Source organism: Excalfactoria chinensis, chromosome 1 (assembly GCF_039878825.1).
Source record: "Excalfactoria chinensis isolate bCotChi1 chromosome 1, bCotChi1.hap2, whole genome shotgun sequence".
Classification (NCBI taxonomy): Eukaryota; Metazoa; Chordata; class Aves; order Galliformes; family Phasianidae; genus Excalfactoria; species Excalfactoria chinensis.
In genome coordinates, this window is record NC_092825.1 from 111,819,939 (window position 1) to 111,840,220 (window position 20,282).

At 38.4% G+C, this 20,282-nt stretch overlaps 1 protein-coding gene across 1 annotated transcript in view; it reads right to left on the reverse strand.

Moving 5' to 3' along the window:
• Positions 1-362: 362 nt before the first annotated feature.
• Positions 363-20,282, reverse strand: part of PDK3 (pyruvate dehydrogenase kinase 3) — a 45,491-nt gene continuing 25,571 nt past the window's right edge. Inside the window, exons 3-11 of the mRNA XM_072326856.1 lie at positions 19,919-19,990; positions 14,517-14,701; positions 13,018-13,107; positions 9,822-9,899; positions 7,903-7,979; positions 6,669-6,770; positions 6,345-6,455; positions 2,588-2,701; positions 363-1,500 (exon numbers count right to left, since the gene is read on the reverse strand). Coding sequence (XP_072182957.1) covers positions 1,357-1,500; positions 2,588-2,701; positions 6,345-6,455; positions 6,669-6,770; positions 7,903-7,979; positions 9,822-9,899; positions 13,018-13,107; positions 14,517-14,701; positions 19,919-19,990 — 973 coding nt within the window. The 3' untranslated portion in view covers positions 363-1,356. The remainder of the gene's footprint in view (positions 1,501-2,587; positions 2,702-6,344; positions 6,456-6,668; positions 6,771-7,902; positions 7,980-9,821; positions 9,900-13,017; positions 13,108-14,516; positions 14,702-19,918; positions 19,991-20,282) is intronic.

Consider the following 20,282-nt stretch of genomic DNA (forward strand, 5'->3'; position numbering starts at 1 on the left):
TTAGGAAACAAGTTTCAGTTTTCCGTGCTAAAATCTGTAATGTCTTTCAAAAAAATATTAAAGCATCTAGAAGAAACCGAAGGGTTTTTTATTCCTGTGGCTGCTTTATCAGCAGAACTTCGGAACCTCACAGGTTCCTCTGATAAGCCACATTAGCAGAAATGGTATTTGGCAGAGACCTGGTGAAGAGCAGTTTCCTACTGCTCAGTAGTAACCCTTATGAGAAATTTGAGGAGATGACGCCTTATCTTCTCCTCTTTAATTTTGTTTTCCTTTCAGATCGGGTACCAATTATGTTTTGCCCTTCCCATTTCTGTGAGAATTCCAGTTTCATTTATTTAGATCAATGACACTTCCCAAAAGCTGGTGTACAACATCTTTATATACACTACAAATTCAGATTACCAGACTACTGTCAGACATTGAATATATAAATAACTTTGCAAACTATTTACAGGTTTTAAGCTAATCAGGTTCCAAGAAACCAACACTCTTAAGGCAAATTTATGTGTATGAGTGGCTGTCTGGCCTTTCAGGTTTCTTCCCATTCCCCCACAGATGACAGGCGATAAACATAAAGTTTCATTACCTCCTGCTCTCACACTGACAGGATATTTTTTGCATGGAGATGATCTACCTACTTATGATATTTCATGAAAACGGGGAAAAAACGTTTAAAAATACTTTTGTGTTTCTGTGTCAAGAAAATCATTAAGGTGCATACCAAAAAGTGGAATTCCCCATGTCTTACACCAACACAATTTCTGTATGCACTGGACAAAAGTGGCTTGGGGAATTTGGGAAAAGCATCGGTTTAAAGCTGTACAACCCTTTTCAGAACTACACATTTATAAGCTCATCAGACATGAGATCTAGAGAGCTCAAAGGGATCTTCTGTAAGAGGTGACACCGCAAAACAAAATGCAGCAAAAGGTGGATTTTCAAAGCATACGCTTAGCTAGACTAGAGTTTCTCTCTCACACCACATTGCTGTGCAAGACGCTATTCACCATTTAAAGGGATTCTGCACAATTTGCTAATCCTTAGTGGGATAAAAATTGGCACTTAAAATAGCATCTTTCGTTACAGCAGTGTATAATTAAGTGCAATCCCTTTTGTCAATGCATGACTGAAGCAACCAAGCATATTCTGGTGAAACAGGAAGGATTCGCATCCCAAACGTGCTTAGTGCCTCCTGTAAGTCCCGATCATCACTTTGTTCTTACTATTTTTAATGCCCTGATTAGGTCTTTGTTTAGAAGTAATTAACTATTGTGGTTTGGAGGATTTTGGAACAAAGCAGAGACTTTATACTGAATGCAGAGGTCATCTCCAGCAGAGACAAAAGGTGGCAAATTATCGGTTAGCTTTGTATTTAGAAGCATCCCTTGGTTCACTGCTAGGATTGCTCCAGTCATCTGCTTCAGGTGTGGTCTTGTAGTGCCGCCACGCTGACTTATTAAAAACAGGAAGTCTTTCAAATGATTCACTTGAAAGGGCCTACGGAAAAACAAAAGCAATGGTAAGATATCACCTGGAGATACTGGAAGCAAGATGATACTCTGGGGGTTGGTTTAGTACAGAAGTTGTAACTGTGGAAGTGTCTCAATTATCAGAGCATTACACATCACAACACTATTCTAAAAATACTTTGACTTCGACCAGTCATCCCTAAAGTATCACATGACAGTAAGAGATAAAAGAAAATAGAATTCTAAAATATTTCCCTTCTTTCCAGGGAGTGGTGTTTATAAAGAGAGCAAGAGAAAAAATAACTTTTGGTCAGATGCATTTTAGGCTTCTGTACGAGTGCTACTTAGAACAATAAACTGACTCCATCAGTACAGTCCTAGAAACACGTTAGGTCCATCCACGTGCCTTTTTTTCTCTCTGAGAAACACCATACCTTTTTCCTCCATGGATACTTGCACAAGATTAAACTCATTAAAAACTGAAATGAGTGCACAATTCCAAAACTTGCTCACTAAATACAGTAAGGCATAGGAGCAACACTGAGCCAATGCCTGGTGCACGAGCTGTACTCTACAGTCTTATAAATCCCCTGATGAAATTCAAGCAGTTTGCTTCAACTGTGAGCCTCCACACAGCCTGCTATCTCCTCAAAAGTGCCAACAGGATCAGTGCGGTCTATTGCACAAAGGTCAAGGATAGGAAAAAAACCTACAAATCAGGAGTTAGTCAGTAGTCTTGTTTCAGTTTTGCTGCAATCAGAAGTTTTAGAATCAACAAGGTATTATCCAAAATTCTCTCATCACACAGTTGTTTGAAAAGTTCAGCTCTTATGATACATTTATATAATGCAAAAATCCAACACAAGTGACCACAATGAAGAATTCAAGGCAAGCTGACGAGTATGAGAGTCAAGGATATCTTTAAGTTGTTTTTATGACTCTGTGCAACTCGTTCAGATGAAATATAATAAAAATAGCAATTACAAATTTGAAAACAAATGAAAGAATGAAAAGAGAGAAAGTTCATTTGTACCAAATGGCACCTGCTATACGCTATAGCTATGAGCTACCAAGTCGCACTGCACTGCTAGTTTAGGAAAGGGTCAAATTCATACCTTCAAATAAATTACAGCATCTGATCCAACGCCTTCCATTGAGTAGAGTTTTAGGTCCCCTTGGAAGTACCTAGCATACAGACGAGAAATCGGCAAGCCGTAGCCAAACCCAGCCTAGAAAGACAAGAAAGAACAAATAGGAAGCTTAAAAAAAAAAAAGAAAAAAAGTGCTACAGATCATAGTGGTTTATATAACAGAAGATACCTAAAGATCAGATTTGCCTCCAATTACTCTTCAAACTTTTCTATATTCCTCACTCTGCACCATAAGTACAGATTCAACACTTGGAGCCTTCTTTTTTTCCTAGGCAGTTTTTGTTTGTTTGTTTGTTTTTTCCTTTTATGTACAGAAATAGAAGAAAACAAAGAAACAGAAAGAAGGCTTTTTTAGGTGTACCTCGTCCATTTTCAAGGCCAAGTTGGATGGGACTCCTGGCAGCCCATTCTGGTGGGTGGCAGCCCTACACACAGCACTGGGGTTGGAACTGGGTGGGCTCTGAGGTCCCTTCCAATCCACGCCTCTCTGCGATTTTATATTTTCCCCAAGGAGGTTGGTAGGTAGGTAGGTGTAATACCAGACATGCTACTTCCAATCATTAAAGCAAACTGGTAACTGCCTGTAGCTTCCTGTCTGATTACCGCTCTGTCTTTGATAATAGCAGATTTTTGACAGGTGCCACATTGCAGCAGAGATTAGAAGGTCTACTGCAGAAGAAACTAACTTCATTAACAGCACACAAAGCAACAGAAGGCAAATAATTCTTGGTATTGTTTACCCCTCCAGCAAGAAGTCGGGATCTACTGAGAACGTGTAGATGCGCAGACGATCTATTTGTCAAAGCACAATAGACGTAACTAACCACAAATCTAAGATTGTACCTGTCATATTCATAATCGCAGCCACAAACAAGTCAGCAATTCACACCTACTCCAACCCACTCATGTCAGAAGAAGTTGATGCAAAAATAAGACACTCACTGCTGACAGGGAGTAAGAATTTGGCATACATGCCATCATCTACATGACTGGGGACATCCTGATAAACACTGCATTTGATTATTTACTTGAACCTCCCTGGATTTTTCAGGGCTATCCAGAGCAATAAAGGAAGGATTCCAGGCATACAAGAATTTGAAACTAAGGATACTGAAGGCAATGCAGTAACAGAACAGGTGGATTACAAGAAGAATTTGATGCTGGAGAATCAGAAAACTAACAAACTCAATGCACTGCAATATTTATACATAAGCAACCTCAAAAACACTAGGAAAAGGGAGAGTTTAGGTTAAGAGTAAATTATTTTTGTTGAACCTATGCAATACTATGCATGTAATAACTGAATATCATGCCCTAATCTTGAAAACAAAGCCCCACAATGACAAAACCAATAATAATAAAAAGAAGGCTAAGAAGCATGAGCTCTGAGCAGTGTGTGGTATTGCATCATAATAAATCCTTTGGGGTAGAGGGGTGAGTATCAAAAAGCTTTGTATTACAATATTCATCATAAATTCTTTTGTTCTCATCATCTCTAGAGCAACTTTTGTCCACTCTGCCTTTTTACAGAAGTGTAAATTTAGTGATCTTCAGTGGTTTACAGTTACTCACAGGGGTGATTAACAGTTCATCTGTGTCATTTCTGTTTCTTGTTTTCCTAGCAGAAAGATGCCTTTTTCTACTCATAGTGCTTGTTAACAGTCATTAGTGTTCACTTCTACTATTAGAACAACAGCTTAGATGCACTTTTTCAAACAAAGCACGCTGCAAAACAATCCTCAAAGACTCTCATTACAGACACTGGCATCACTTTCTTGCAACTCATTTCAAGATGCATCACCTTTCTGATCTCTAAAAACGGGAAGTTCCAAAAAAGGTACAAAAGCTTGCTTGTGTCTTTTCTAGAGACAAAACAGCATGTGAGTGAAATTCAGGAACAGCTGACCTGCATGTTGTAGGCAGTGCACAGCCCCAGCTAGGGAAAAGGGCAGCACTCAGCAATTCTGAAAACATACTATACTTTCTCCTTTGCAGAACTATACCTCCTTAAAACCCACGTTCAACTTATGTTTGCTTCCTGCTCCTTTCAGGAAGGTCTTTTTTTCACTGCATGCTACTCTGCCTGTGTCATACTTCCAAAAGTGCCCTGTTAAGGCAAGCTTTGCTATAGTTTTCAAGAAGATGATGACAAAGAGCTGACTACTACATCGGCCTGTGACCTAGAGGAAAGAGCACAGTCAATAATGGCCCACCTGCCTTCAGAAGGGGAAGCTTTGTAGGATTAACTTGACATGAAATACTGTAGTATGTGCGATACAAATGGGAAAATATTTGTGTTACTAGCGTCAGTATGTTTAATTAATCCTGATGTAAGCCAAGTTTCTTCCACTACAACCAAATGCTGCTAAAGGAAGAATCATTGAACGCCCCCCTTTTAATTAATTTTCTAAAAATTGACTTTTTAAACATCGCCTTGTGTTTCTAATGTTTTCCTTACGTCTAAACCAGCACAAATGAGTGCAAAACCTGCTAGAATCAGAATGCTGCCATGGTAACAAAGTGTCTCAGCAGATTTAAAAAAAATCCATTTTCAATAAGAGAATTTTCACCAACCAACAAAACAATCCCTCCTTTCTGCCACTCCCCAACTCCACGCATGTTTCACAAACTAGACAGGAGAGGTTACAATAGAAAAATACACCTATTTGCACTGTACTGCAATTTAGCTAATGAACATTACCTAAGCCAAGAATGACAAGTGAGCACAGCGCATGGTAATTCTTCGCTGGCTTTGGTCCTTCACACTAAGTGATAAAGAAAGCTTCCTTCAGCACAGACTTCGAAGATGACTCATTTATGTGAAACCTTTCTGCTGAAAGATTTTTATTTCTTTACTGGCATACCAAGTACGGAGTAATTGCTTTTATAATTGAATCTGGACCATAATACATAATACGTATCAAGGTGCACTGTGAAAGCCCTTTCTCCTCCCTAACAATGTAATACAATGAATACAGTGTAAATCTCAAGCTGAACATCTTACAGTCAGTCACAAAGGAGGAGACATTTTAATGGTGAATACAACTGGCAATCAAGGTGTAAGTTTATAGGAAGAACAAGCTTCAGAAAACCTTTGTGAGCTCTGATAGTAAATTGCTGAGCAAAACTGAGACAGAAGAAAGGCAGATTATAAATGAAGAGAGCTTCCACCATTCCTGATCTCATGGAAAAAGCTCGTATTTGAATTAAGATCTGTCTCCTAGCACTCACTTCATTTCATTTAGGAACTTTTTGTTAAATGCATTTTCACAGTCCAGAACTTAAACAGAAGTCATTTTCCAAATTTCATGTAAGCTTGTGTATTACCAGGAGGTGTTTCTCAAGTGTTAGAACATACAACATGGCTCACCTCTTCACTACATGAAATAAACTCAGATTAACAGTAATTTATACAAGGAGGGGCTTTTTAGATTATTTACCTTTCTCGTAATGCAGCAGTAAAAATCCTACCCATGTACCTGTGATAATGCCATGCTCATGCAGATATGCTTGTTTCCATGAATAAAAGGTCAAGACAAAGAAAGGCAATTTCCTGTTCCAAAGACTAAGTGGTGATAACAGACCCCATTTTATCCTGATGTGTTTTACCTGCATGGAATTGCTAACAATAAACAATTACTTCAATGGAAAATCTGGTCCAGTAGACTGCAGTGAAAGGAACGCACAGAAGGACATTTAAATATGCATTACAATTGCTTACCAAAGGAACAGCTCTTGTGGGCTCCAAACTAGGCCTGGGTGCCGTTGAGTACATGTAGTTAAACAATCTGTCTATTTTTCTTAAAGGTACACCTCCACCTTGATCACTTATCTAAGGAATGAAAAGTTAGTTTTCAGCATTATGTTCTGAAGAGACTTGTAGTACAACACATGAAAACGTTACATAAATGACTTCAAAAACATTAATGAACATGAAGCATCAGAGGTCAAGCAGTACTTCATCTGCTTTTTCAAATTACACGTTAAACAATTCTAAATAGAGCAGGCTGGTAAGCTGCAGATGAACTTATTTTTTGGCACTTACCTTAATAGATAGATCTTCTTTCCCCAGTGTGACTAAGGTTTTGATCGATGGATACCCTTCTCTCTTACCTTCGTGCAACTCCACTGTAGCTCTCATTGAATTCTGAAGTTAAAAGAAAAAAAAAAGTGTTTCTGATTATAAATTCACCATATACACGTTGTGTGTCAACCTTAAACCTGGATATATTTTGTTGAATGTCTTGTCCTGTGCAAAGAGAAGGAAGATCATATTAAGAGAAATTGAAGGAGTGCTTCCAAGTCAATCAGATATTCGGTTAGATTTTTATACCACAACTCTACCATACATACATTTATCTATGACAGAAACTCAGAGAACCTAAAGCAAGAAGAATACTTCTCACTTCTGTGAGAAATCAAGGGATTATGTAAGAGACAACGCCGTTCTTCCAGCCTGTCTTGCAGAACACCATGGTAGACATAATGGTTATGGCACAGTCTATCATTCTGACTTTATCATACCTATTAAAAGGATTTTCACTGCCAGTCCATCACAGATTAACATTACTTATAGCTAGAATCTACTAGTTTCATGCTGTTTAACTACTTGTACCAAAGCATATGTACAAGCGCTGTACAAATTCTCATCTAGTCTTCTCTCAAAGTAACACTACAAATAGGAAAATAAGGAAAGATTTGAAACAAACATACTTGTCTAATGCCAGAAATCAAAGCCCAAATATTATCATTTAGGAAAAACTTCTTTGACTAAATGCACTGTTTCTTTTCTTGACTTCTCAAATACATGTGCACCACCCAGAGTCCACCTGTCTTACTCCAGCACATATGGTAGTTCTGTTCCATTTTCACTGTTGCTCGAATGGTCCAGAAAACACAAAAAAACAGTACAAAGCTACACTATTCACAGACACATGGGCTGCTCTTAAAACAGGCAGAAGACACTGATATTTGCAATAAAAAAACAAGCTTGTAGAAACAGTAAGAAGACACACCATCACTGCAAAGATTATCATGAGTCAAATCCATCGGTATCAAAAGGCCAAAGAGAGAGGTGGGAGAATTTTTCTTTTAATTATACAAGTGCATAAGAGGTTTGTGAGCTTAACTTTCACCAGAATTTCAATCTCTTCACTCAGATAAGAATAAGAAAAGAAAACTGAAATAAAATGTCAGAGCTGCGACTCAAAAGAAAATCTCAATTTCAACAGCAATGGGAGTTCACAACCCCCTTCCAAATATTAATAAGCACAACCTACCTTGAATAATTCAAATAACATATGAAACAAGTGAGAAGGTACGTAGACTACTTGAATAGGCTTGTTTGGAGCTTTAGCTACAAGAAAAAAGAAAAAGATTTTATTTTTTTTTCCCCAAACACTACCCTGTAGCATTTCTATTTACAGGACTACCATGAAATTATAGACAAAGTCATTGAAGCATGTTTTACTTTTCTAGGCGCAGAATACAGTCCATGAAACATCTTGCGTAAAAACAGATTTCAGTTGCTGTTTCCACCTTAAATGACACATGCTAATGATTTTTAAAGGTATCAACATCAGCAGACTTATAGAATGTTCACAAAACTTGATGAATCAGTGATTAATTTAGTACCAGATGTATACTATGAATAACAGCTTTCCCACTTAAGACAGAATTCACTTTTCTTAATACATACTATACTTAAGCATGCTTGCTGCACAAAGATTCTTAAACTAAGAAAAAAAATTCACTGCTTAATATTCTCAAAAGAAATATTTCCCTCACTTAAAAGCATAGAAAATGTAAGGTATTCATAAACTTTCAAAATACATTTCAAGCTATCAAAATTCTCTTGTTTCAAATCACAGCTTGCTCTGTCCATTGGTGTCCCTATTATTAGTATTTCAGTAGAGGTGTATGGCATGGCACAGCTCCGTACACCAGAGCATTAAGTGACCACATTTAATACGTTCCAGGACAGTCTGGTGCTCAAGATGCAGTCATTTCTGAAAATTCAAATATCTACTGGTGCTGAAGTCACACAGTCACAGCTTGTCAGACTGAGCAGCGGTCCACATGGAAGAAAAGTCACTTAAATCCCTGTTTCCTAAGCACAGGGAAACATAAATACACATGCAAGAAATGGCTAGAGTCAGTTTCACCCTTTAAATTATCAGCCCTCAAGTGCCATAAAGGTCCACTTTTAAAGACAGAGAATGTATTATATATAGTCTCATAATTATTTTATGAATACAAATAATGAACAAAACAATCAGTCAACACACTGATGAAGATTGTCTCATCAGTTCCCTAGCATATCAGCTTGTAGCGATAACGGAGGTTGACACAACCATGGTGCAAGACCTTGCACTTGGGTTTGTTGAACCTAAAAAGATTCAACTGGCCCCCACTGCTCCAGCCTGCCTAGGTGTCTCAGGATGGCATCCTGTCCCTTGGGCTTGTCAACTGCATGCCACAGCTTGGTGTTATCTACAAATATACTAGGAGTGTACTTGATCCCACTGTTGATGACATTGATGAAGATGTTACTGAGCATTGGTCCCAGTACTGACCCTTGAGGAACAACACTCATCACTGATCTCCATCTGGACACCAAGCCACTGACCACCACTCCCTGGGTACAATCTCACAATCAGTTCCATATCTTTCCAATTTGGAGAGGATATTAATGGAGACTGTGTCAAAGGCCTTACTGAAGCCTGGACATCAATGGCTCTTCCCTTGCCCACTGACACACCATCACAAAAAAGAGACAAAGTGGGTCAGGCAGGATCTGCCCTTGGTGAAGCCACACTGGTTATCCCCTATCACCTCCCTTTCTTTCATGTGCCTTATCATAGCTTCCGGGAGGATTTGCTTTATGATATTCCCAGCACTAAGGCAAGGCTAACTGGTCAGTAGTTCCACGGGTCATCTATCTACCCTTCTAAAAAAATGGGTAGAATATTGCCTATTTTTAAGTTACAAGGGACTTCACACAATGGCCATGACTTTTCAAATATCATAGAGAATGGCTAGGCAATTACGTCAGCCAATTCCCTCTGGATTCTTGGTTGCAAAACAAGACAGCAGAGCTCAAATTAATGACTTAAAATTAATTAGCAAAACCAAAGCCACAGATATTAGAAACACTTTCTTAAATGCGTCACTTAAATTAAATGAAGTTCTCAATTACCATTGAATTCTTCAACTTCCAAATCGGGTGCCACCAGATAGTACTGTTCACACAACATCTTAGCTGTTTCATATGCATCTACAGAAAGAGAACACCAATTAATGAAATGTCGGTTAAAAAAGACTAGCAAAGCTCAGTCAGTATCTGAAAGACTAAGAGCAGAACACTCACTTTAATTGGCTCGCAAGCATGATGCTAGCATCCATTCTAATCTCTTTATGTCAATAGGCTCATTGTCTATTTGTCAAGAAAGTGTGAACTCTATTTAAAATTAAAATAAAATAAAATAATTCCTAGAGACAAGCTATTTTTCATCTCTCTCTTTGCTTATATATCATGTCTCATGTCTCCCTGAGGAGAAATTACGAACTCAAATGTTTGCAACTACACTGCTTAAGTTACCTTAAAGAAAATGGTTTCAGGTAATGATTTTTTCCTCATTATTAGAGTTGGCTATGAGCAAGCACATGAACAGATGGGGTAGTTCTGTGGACAAAGAGTAATTTGCAAAGATACAGTAGCAGTTGCATTTGACCCAGTCCTAGAAATACCTTCTTCCTGTCCAAAGTGGCACTACAAAACAAAATAGTCACTGCCAAGACAAGCATAACAGGTAAAACCATTATAGCCCAGAAAGGGCTGGTCGTTGTCCATAACTGCTCTCCTTCAAAATGCCTACAGACAATTGATATTTGTGCCTGCTATCTGGAAAAAATATATATTGCTTATTCTGACATCTGCAAGGCTGAGCAAAACAAAGAAGGCTGACAGAGATGCTGCTGGAGCTTTAGTAAAATGGAATTAATCAAAGTTTGGGATGTTCTTGACCAAATCCAAGAACATTTCAAAATCACTCTCCAATAGGAGTCTTTTGTGCCAAGACAGTCAGTTCCAAAAACCTTCTCTAAAAAGGTCCTGTCATTAGCACAACAAAATGTGCCCTAGTCAAAATTCCATTTAATATCCAAATTACTGGATATAATAATGTTGGATATATACCTGATAGCCTTGTGAATAATGCTGTATTTTAACTAAAAAAAAAAACACATAAGGAGCACAGTTACCACTTTGACTCAGTCATCAACAGTTGAAGGTAACCATGCAGGTATTTTGACCAATAAACCATCTACATGGAGAAAGGACTATATAAGCATACTTCAAAGAATTTCCACACCTATGTGGAATTGAAAAAATCAGATGTGGATCAAGAAAGCAGGAGTTAAGATTCCTCACTGTGGAGAAAAAGCTCAAGTCCTCTAAAAAGAAAAGTAATAATAGAGTGATAATAAACCCAAACACATCAATGTATGAATGTACTGCAGATACATCCACTATGTAAACCTCAAGAAAATGAAGGGACTGAAAAATTCCATTTAGCCTCCCTAAACAGAATGTAAGACTCATTCATTTTCAAGAAGTAGCCACCCTGATGTGCTTGAGATGAAAATGCAGGAGCTATCACTTCATGATCCAGTAAAGCATCCGGAAAAGTGTCTGGGTGCAGACACTTACCCTTCTTCTAAAAGCCACCTTCATCTTTGGCAGAGGCCTAAGACTTTAAAATAGACCATGACAAAGAGTTCAAAACATTCCTCATGTTATGGCTTGAGGTACAACAGGAGTGAAGGGTCCATTGGTACATATAAAGTAACAGCTTGCAGAACAAGTCCAGAGTTGCTCTCAGCTCGAATAAACAAAAAATACTTCTGCAGGACAGTCAGTGAGATAGTGACCCACCTCAGGCATTTAAAGATGCTACACTTGGTAGAGCTGCTTGAAGTGAGAAGTGGGCATGTAAGTCATTTCTTTCCAGTCTGAAGGCCATACAGAGCCTGTAGCTGACACATACAGTGCCTAAGTCACGTCTGACTTCTGGCAAATTGCTCCACATACCACCTATTCAGTAGATCATTTTAGAGCTAGCATAGTATATAAAATGTATGCTAACCCCTCTGACCACTTTGAAGATGAAATAGCCCTAATTACTTTGACTCTAGACAGGCTCTTCCCCTAATGACATTCTGTTTCTTTGAAAGACAACAGTGGATACTGTTTTTGATGCCCTGATTTTGTTAAAGGATGAGTTTTTATATATAGTTTATCTACTACAGCTACTTGCTTGAAAACTGAACACCTGTTGATACCATGCACTCCTCTGTCCACGACAGATTACAGCTTATGATAAAATAGATTCAAACACTGCTATTAGAAGGAGCATTGAAATAAACAAGCCTGTACCATACCATACCAAGGTCAAAGTGGAACAGGATCAATCAAATGAAAATAGAGCTGCTGGAAAACAGCCACCTCAGAAGCCAAAGATCCAGATGACAAGAAGCCCTGCTAACACTAAAAATCACCTATGTTACAAAGCAAGCTATCATGCAGGCCAAATTCTAACAAAGTTCTCTATCTTAACTGAAAGCAGACAAAAAGAAAAAGGAAGAAACACATTCTCCTCTAGTAACTGCATAAACAGCAGTGAAGGACAGAGGGTGATATTCACTCCTAGTTCAAGAACTGTATTTGTAAATAGATACATCCAGAGCATGACTCTTCAATAAGCCAGTTCTTGATAGGAGATAGCATTGTCTCTTGCATATTTATTCATGTTCTGAAAGCATGTGAACATTCATAACATGAACATGTCTCTGGTACAAGACAGAATGGGATGAGATGTGGTAAAACGCATGTGATTAATCACTGGAACAACTGTACATCTGAGAACACTGTACTTAAAGGCCTAATGAATCAATCAGAAAACTGCACTTATTCCCAAATTTCTTCACTACCAGCATTAAAGAAAAATAATAGTGCCTTAAAACACATTTCTAAGGATTTGGAGGGAAAAAGGATATGTGATTTTAACACAGCGTTTAGATACTTAATCTGATATTAAAAAGGACATACTAAAGTTAAAGAAATAATAAAATTCATGCCTCCCTAGTTCTGTTAATGAACCAGAAATACAACAGAAGTTTCACATTCTTAATTGTAGAGACTTTAGGAATCATCGTAAGCAACTGCATGACTTTTGTTTCTTGTTGTTTTTGTCTTTGTTTTAAATTTATTAATTCAATGTACATCACCTTCAGTCTTTTGTATCAGAAGAGTATATTTGTTCATATTCTTATGAATATGGATATATTATGTGAGGACTTTTTAATCAACAAAATTATCAACGTAGTTTCCTTACCTTTAACCACGTCTGCCACATTACAATTAGGATCGATACTTCCAATATGTTTGGGATGAGCTGGATTAATGTCTCCTCCAAAAAGAAGCGCTATAAGAAAAAACAAATAGTAATAACTTGCCTTTACACTTGAGACAGCATAGCAAATCAAACTCTGAAGATCTCTTAAACTTAGTGGATAGCACAACACTCTGTGTAAAGACACTGCAGCAAACTGGCAGAAACCCTGCTGAAGACAACTCTCAGCAGCATGATTCTCCATTCCCACTTACATGCAAGGTCTGGCCCTTACCAAACCTTTTCCTGAGTGATGAACTCTCAAAGAGACAGAAAGACTTTAGGCTTTTTTGAAGAAGTGACTTTCTGCTGCTTTGGCAAATTTAGCAGTTCTGATAAAGAACCAGAGGCAGTATGATGTAAAAGATATGAAAGCTTTTCCTGTTCCAGAAATGGTAAGGTAATATACTGGCGCAATGCTCCTTGTAGAACCACACCATAATAAACAGCATCAATAATAAAACATATAAAACATAATAAACAGCATCAATAATGAAACAAAACATAAATGCCGAGTTATCTCACAGTATGCTTTGACACATGAGAGTTACTTGTACACACACTAGTCACGTGCCATGCTGTGTGTGAAGGTTACTGGAAAGACACACAAGATGTATAAAACCTCACAATGCACTACTCTGCATTAGCTCCCCACCATCTGTGGTGCAGTCATACATTAATAGGCCATTAAAGCTGAATACTGGGCAGACAGAGAAGCTCTTAGGGCTAAAAGGTACAAGATACACTCAGATATCACATGCTTGGCCTTAATTTTACACAAACCGCTCTCTGCATACTTGCACATAACAGGAGCTGTGCAAATAAATCCTTTTGCTCCGTAGTACAAGTATAAAAGGTTTATGAGTAAGAACACAAAGGAAAGAAACAGAATCCTGTTGCAAAAGATGACTAATTCTAATATTTATACTTTAATAGGGAGTAGGAAGAAGAGGGAGATGGGGGGCTGGGGGTCATAATTTAAGCCTCATGTCAGAAACACTCAACTAGTATTGGTTAAAAGGCAAGAAAGTCTACATAACTTGATGACAAACTAAGAAAGATATACACAGGGCACAACCAATTCAAAACCCGCGTCCTCCCATTTGATTATAAACACCAACCCTACAAATGATGTAAACAGATTTCTGAGCAGAATGATCTAAAAATACCACGCGTCACTATGCAAACTGCCTGTGCCAACAAGAATGAAAACTGAAAGCCACACTGCCAACATCCCCTAGTTCTGGAAGAAAGCATACTGGTGCTTTGGATTCATTTCTGATAGCTGTGAAGTACCAAATTAATCAGTTGTCAGTACAACTTCACCATCATTCGTGCAGAAAATTAAGAATTAGTCACGAATCTGAAACAAACAAAAGATACGGCTTCAGGATTACAAGCAACAACTAAAGCTCTTAAAGATGAAATAAGCAATTACTTACTGTGTTGGTTAATAAGCATACGGAAAGAGATGCGGTTGGTGTAGAATCTATCTAGAAAATACTGGATGTTACTGCTAACAAATGGGTCAAAGCCGTATTTTTCCTTGTATTCGATCACCCCTTGCGCCATGGTTGGAACCACATCATTGTGTCTGTTCCTGACTTTAATTAAAACGTCTAAAAAGCTAGAAGAAAAAAATCAGAAACAGATTGTTAAAGATAAAATTAAACTCTGTCTCTCGTTTCTGTTTTCAACTCTCCACAGCATAACCATTTTATCTATTTACTGTCCCACCCAGTAAATTAACCGGTTGTACCCAAACAAGCCTATTTAAAGGGAGGTCTTACATCAAGGTGTCAATCTCAAGACTTGTGAAATATTTATTGCCTCAATTCGAGTCATTTCTCCACAGAACATTCCTTTAAAATAAATATCTTCACGGTTAGCAGATCTCCTTATGACCTCAGTCACGTACATCATGGTAACTCATTTTCTGCAAGTAACAGTAGCTGGTAGACTGGAGAGGTAATTCAGACAAAACTGCCTTTCATGTTTCCTGACAAGCTTTATACTTTGCACTTTCTCCCCAACACTGCACCCCATGCAACGTCAGTTCTAAATGCATTTCTTTACCTGGCATCTATTCTGAAGTCTGAAAGCTGGGATAAATAATTATCCGTGTGACTTCTGTTCAGTTTCACTTTACACCACTGGATGGCAGAACACATACAACAGTGCTCAGACTGACTCTCCTCCCTCTGGCAGTTTAGGGGAAGTTTGAGGAGATCTTTTGCACCGTTTTTTAACAAACACTCCTCCTAGAACAGCTTGGGGAATTTGTGTTCCTCCTGCCAAGGGAACTGAACACCTACAACTTTCAAAGTGCTCGTCCTTCTTATTCCACACACAAACTCATGCATACTTGATGTATTAATAGCTTTCTAAAGCCTAGACACAGAAAATCAGTGCTACTCAGTGCTGCATTCTCTACTACTAAATATTGGCACCAGAACGATTACAGAATCTTGTTTCACAAAAACTTCAAACATAGCTTTTAAAGGAAAGGAAATTCGTTGTGCTGTGTCTACATGTGCACAGTTAACTTTTTTATTTTGGTTTAAAAGCTAACTATAAAGAACTCAGTAGATTAATACCAAACATGGAGAAGCAATGTATTAATTATTTGTATCTAAAGTAAAAATATGCACCAACTAAGGAAGGAAGACTAAGGTCACCAGAAGTGGAAAGAATAGAGTGTCAGCTAGTCACCTTGTCTAACACAGATGTAAAGCAGGTGCTTCCTTCCTTTTCATAACTAGACAGCTGAGCCAATCATTAGATAGCAAACCATACTACTCTTAACTAGTCAATGACCTGCTTTTAAAAATGGTTTCTCCCACTGTACACTGCCAGTTCCAAAGGAAAGGAAAATTAATATTCAATAACTTTTTCATAATTCTTGGTCTGATCATCACATTTTGCCCATATGTTAACAAAGAATTCAGTAGTTTCTATACGTTATTTTGTTGCATATGAAAGGAGAAGTCTGAATTGCATAATTTCCAAGTCTGAAGACTTTCACGTGGCTGTTCTCTATTACTCACCAATCTTTCTGACTTAACAGCTTGAAATGTACTGTTCAGTATCTTTACTGGTGATTTGGATTAGGGGACTGAATGCTCTCTCAGCGAGTTTGCAGATGATACCAAGTTCAGAGGAAGCGTTTTTCTGCATGAGGGTAGGATGGCCCTACAGAGGAACCTGGACAGGCTGGATCGCTGGGCTGAGGCCAATGGGATGAAATTCAATATGACCAAGTGCTGGGTCCTGCACTTCAGTCACAGCAACCCCAGACAGTGATACAAGCTTGGGGCAGAGTGGCTTTGATACTGAGCGGAAGAAATGGGCCTAGGGGTGTTAGCAGACACTCAGCTGAGCATGAGCTCCCAGTGTGCCCATGTGGCCAAGCAGGCCAATGGCATCCTGGCTTGTACCAGGAATAGTGCAGACAGCAGAAGACAGAGGTGATCAGCCCTCTGTACTCAGCTCTGGTGAGGCCGCACCTTGAGTGCTATGTTCAGTTCTGGGCCCCTCATTACAAGAAAGACACTGAGACCCAGGAGCATGTCCAGAAAAGGCCAATGAAGCTGCAAGGGGTCTGGAGCGCATTTCTTACGAGGAACAGCTGAGGGAACTGGGATTGTTCAGCCTGGAGAAGAGGAGGCTTATCCCCTTCCAAAGGGGAGACCTTATCACCCTCTATAACTGCCCAAAAAGAGGTTATGGTGAGGTGGGGGTTGGTCTCCTACATAACAATGACAATATGACAAGAGAGAGTGGCCTTAAGTTGTGTCAGGGGAGGTTCAGGTTGGACATTAGAAAATACTCAGAACGAGCGGTCAGGCACAGGAATGGGCTGCCCAGGGAGATGGTAGAATGACCATCCCTGGTAGCATTCAAGACACATTTCCATGTAGTACTAAGTGACATGCTTTAGTGGGAAATATTGCTGATAGGTGGTCAGTTGGACTGGATGATCTTGGAGGTCTTTTCCAACCTTGGTGAATCTATGAAATACTTTTAAAAGTTTGAAAACCCTTTATTGACTCTTAATCCTGTGTGATTTGTAACTACTGAGCTTTCTAGATAAGATGAGTGCTTAGCTGTTGTCATCATGCTTCCCCTTTGCTTCAGAGCAACAAGACTGGCATAAAACCACAATGTGAAAAACAGTTACAATCATATCTAAAAGACAACAACTGATAGCACCCTCTACTAAGTGCTAGTGGCAAACAGCTTTGCTTTTTATTTTTAAGTAGTTCCACTACCCACAGTACGATGCTTACATGTTCCATCAGGGCAAATCAGTCACTGACATCCTGCTACTGAAGGGTTCAAATGTGTGTGCAGGGCAAAGAGAGGGCTAGGATATTTACTTGTTACATCAGCACAGCATAGCTGAAGTTCAGTGTGTGAATGCATACAGTAAAGAGATTTTTCACTACTGCAGTGATTGATAGGCTCCTATTCTAACTTCAAAGATAGCTGAGTTCATTCAAGCCCTTCCATTAAGTAGATGCTTTAAAGGACCAAACATATCAAACTACGCACACATATTTCAAGGCAGCAGGGTAGAAACCGTCACACATTTCCTTCATCTTACCACTCACTCCTTACCCACTCCTTGTCCTACAAACAACTGGAAGGCATTTGATGCTTTCACTGTACCAACAAATCATAGGAGACCATATAAAGAAATTTTTAGGCTGCTCACAGGGATTGCTTGAGAAAAATCAACAGAATAGCTCTGAAGGCTTTATTTAGAAAAAAATCTTTGGAAAAATTCAGTGCACTGTATTTATAAAACTACAATGAATAAACAATACAGTTGGTTTGACAGATGAGAAATTACTAATATGAAGATACTGTAGTCAAATAGAATCTCTGGCTTCTTCATTAACAAAAGAATATTTGTTACCATAGCTATTAAATAAATTAAGTCTGCTATTAAATAAATTAAGCCTATAAACTTCTGCAAAGATAATTCATGAATGTCACCACACAAGCTATTTAACTCCCTAATGACTGTTCATATCATTCTGCTTTAATCCATCATCACAGTGAAAGAAAAAAAAATAAATCACAAGGACAAAAGGGGATTTCTGCTATGCCCATTTTATAGATGCCATTATCTGAAAAACTGAAGAAAAAAAGCCATGAGTGGACAGTCAAGATCCTTTTAAATAGAAGCAGCATGCAATTATTACTAGTGGTTTTTCATTAACCACTCTTTAAGTAAGCACTAGCTGGTAGTTGAGTATCTCCAGAAACAAAGTTCACACACTGACAGACTTCTCTACTATGAATTGCAACAGTTTTCTAAGTGCAAAACACTGAGTGAAACTGCCCATCATATGACTTTCAAGTAACAAGATGGCACGTTCTTATTCTTATTTACTGCAGCATTTATTTATTTTAAATTGCTCGCAGAGGAACTGCTTTCATCTCTATATTACAGAAAGAAAAATCATCTTTGTTTACTAAGTTTCTCTTGTGTGCATTATCTGCAGACATTCACAGTCTATTATTTCATTTACAAACAATTCTAGAACACTTTCTCTGACATGCTCCCATCTCACAGGGAAGAAAAAGAACCAGTGAAGAAGCTCACAGGTACAGGGTGTGCAGTGTTTTCTGAATGCCTGTAACAAACATCACTTTTTACAAACCTTTCATAAGTAGATTTGAAAAGCAACTTCTGTCTTTGTTTATCTGCACACTGACAGTATGGAAAGTTTCATAGTATCATCATAGTATCATAGTATCGTGCGAGTTGGAAGGGACCTTAGAGATCATCGAGTCCAACTCCTGGGATTCGAGCCCTCTAGTGTAGCAGAGCGGCAGTTTTACCCCTTGCGCCACAAGGGGGACTCGAACCTGGGCCCTCTGGTGTTGCAAGCAGCGGTTCTAATACTTCTGCCAGCTTACAACCTCTACTGAATGGAAACACTGTCCTAATGCTTCTGTAATCACGCTATTTGACAGAGCTGTAAAAAGACTTCCCAGCTGAAGCTGGAGGAAAGATGTTTGTGTCTCCAAAACCAAAGTAACCCAAGCTTTCCTTGTACGCCCATACCACTGGCAGCAACAGTGGCCTGCCAACATTGCAGCATGCCTTCATCTAGTCCAGTAACCAACAGAGCCTAGTAAAGAAACTAAAGCACCTCTGAACCTCTGTAACACAGAAATCCTGTGACAGAAACATCCCTTTGAAATACTTTTCCAGTGTTTGCAAAAAGTAACGCTCATTAACATTCACCCTTTCTCATATTTGTATCCTAAACACAGAGAAGTTGGGCCAGTCTGGTAAGCATTTTCTCCAGCATTAGCGCTGGTTTAGTTTAATTTGTATCTGTTCACCACTTCTATCTTTTAAGCATTTCAGCTCCTTTAACTCTCACTTGTGCAACTGTTCCCTTGTTACGTAATAACAGAAAGTTAAGTCTACCTCAATTGACCAAAACTGACCAGGGTGCTCATTCTATTTTCAAAAATCTGTTCCTCTAAAAGTCTTAATGTTGTTGGTTTGATTTATTGTTGTTTTCTTGTTTTTGTTAGCTTGAGGCTCATACCAAACTCAGCTCCAAAAAAAAGCAGCTAGGGTGTTAGTGGGCCAGAATTACTTCTGTTCAGGAAATCTCACATTTTATGGTAGAAATTAATCTACAGGAAGAAAAGATAGAGGTCATCATGAAACGTGTAAGTCACCTGGTACCACACAGGATACTGCAAACAGCAGCAATGTGATTCTACCTTACAATTAACATCACTGTTATCCTACAGCACACTAAAAAAACCCAACATTTTAAAATAAGCCATCACAAGGAAATAAATTACTCACTCATCCAGAACATGAGGATCCTCAGGACTTTTATTTTCATATTCTAAAAGCTCAAGGAAACTCTGCATGTACCTGAAACAAGCAAAGATGATAAAGGAAGTCAGAATAATTAAACCTAAATTACTTCTGAACTTTTACTTAAGCTTTTAAGGCCACACAACCCCATCTAAAGTAACAGAAGTATAACATGTTTGTCTGCAAAGGCTGAGATTTGCAAAGATAGCATAAACAAAGAGAATCAAAGCAAACAAAATACATTATTTTGAGTTAAAAGTTATTGTGTTGAATTAAAAACTACATTTTACGACCCTACAGTCCACAATCGAGGAAAATAAACCATGTTTTAGTTGAGACATTCAGTAAA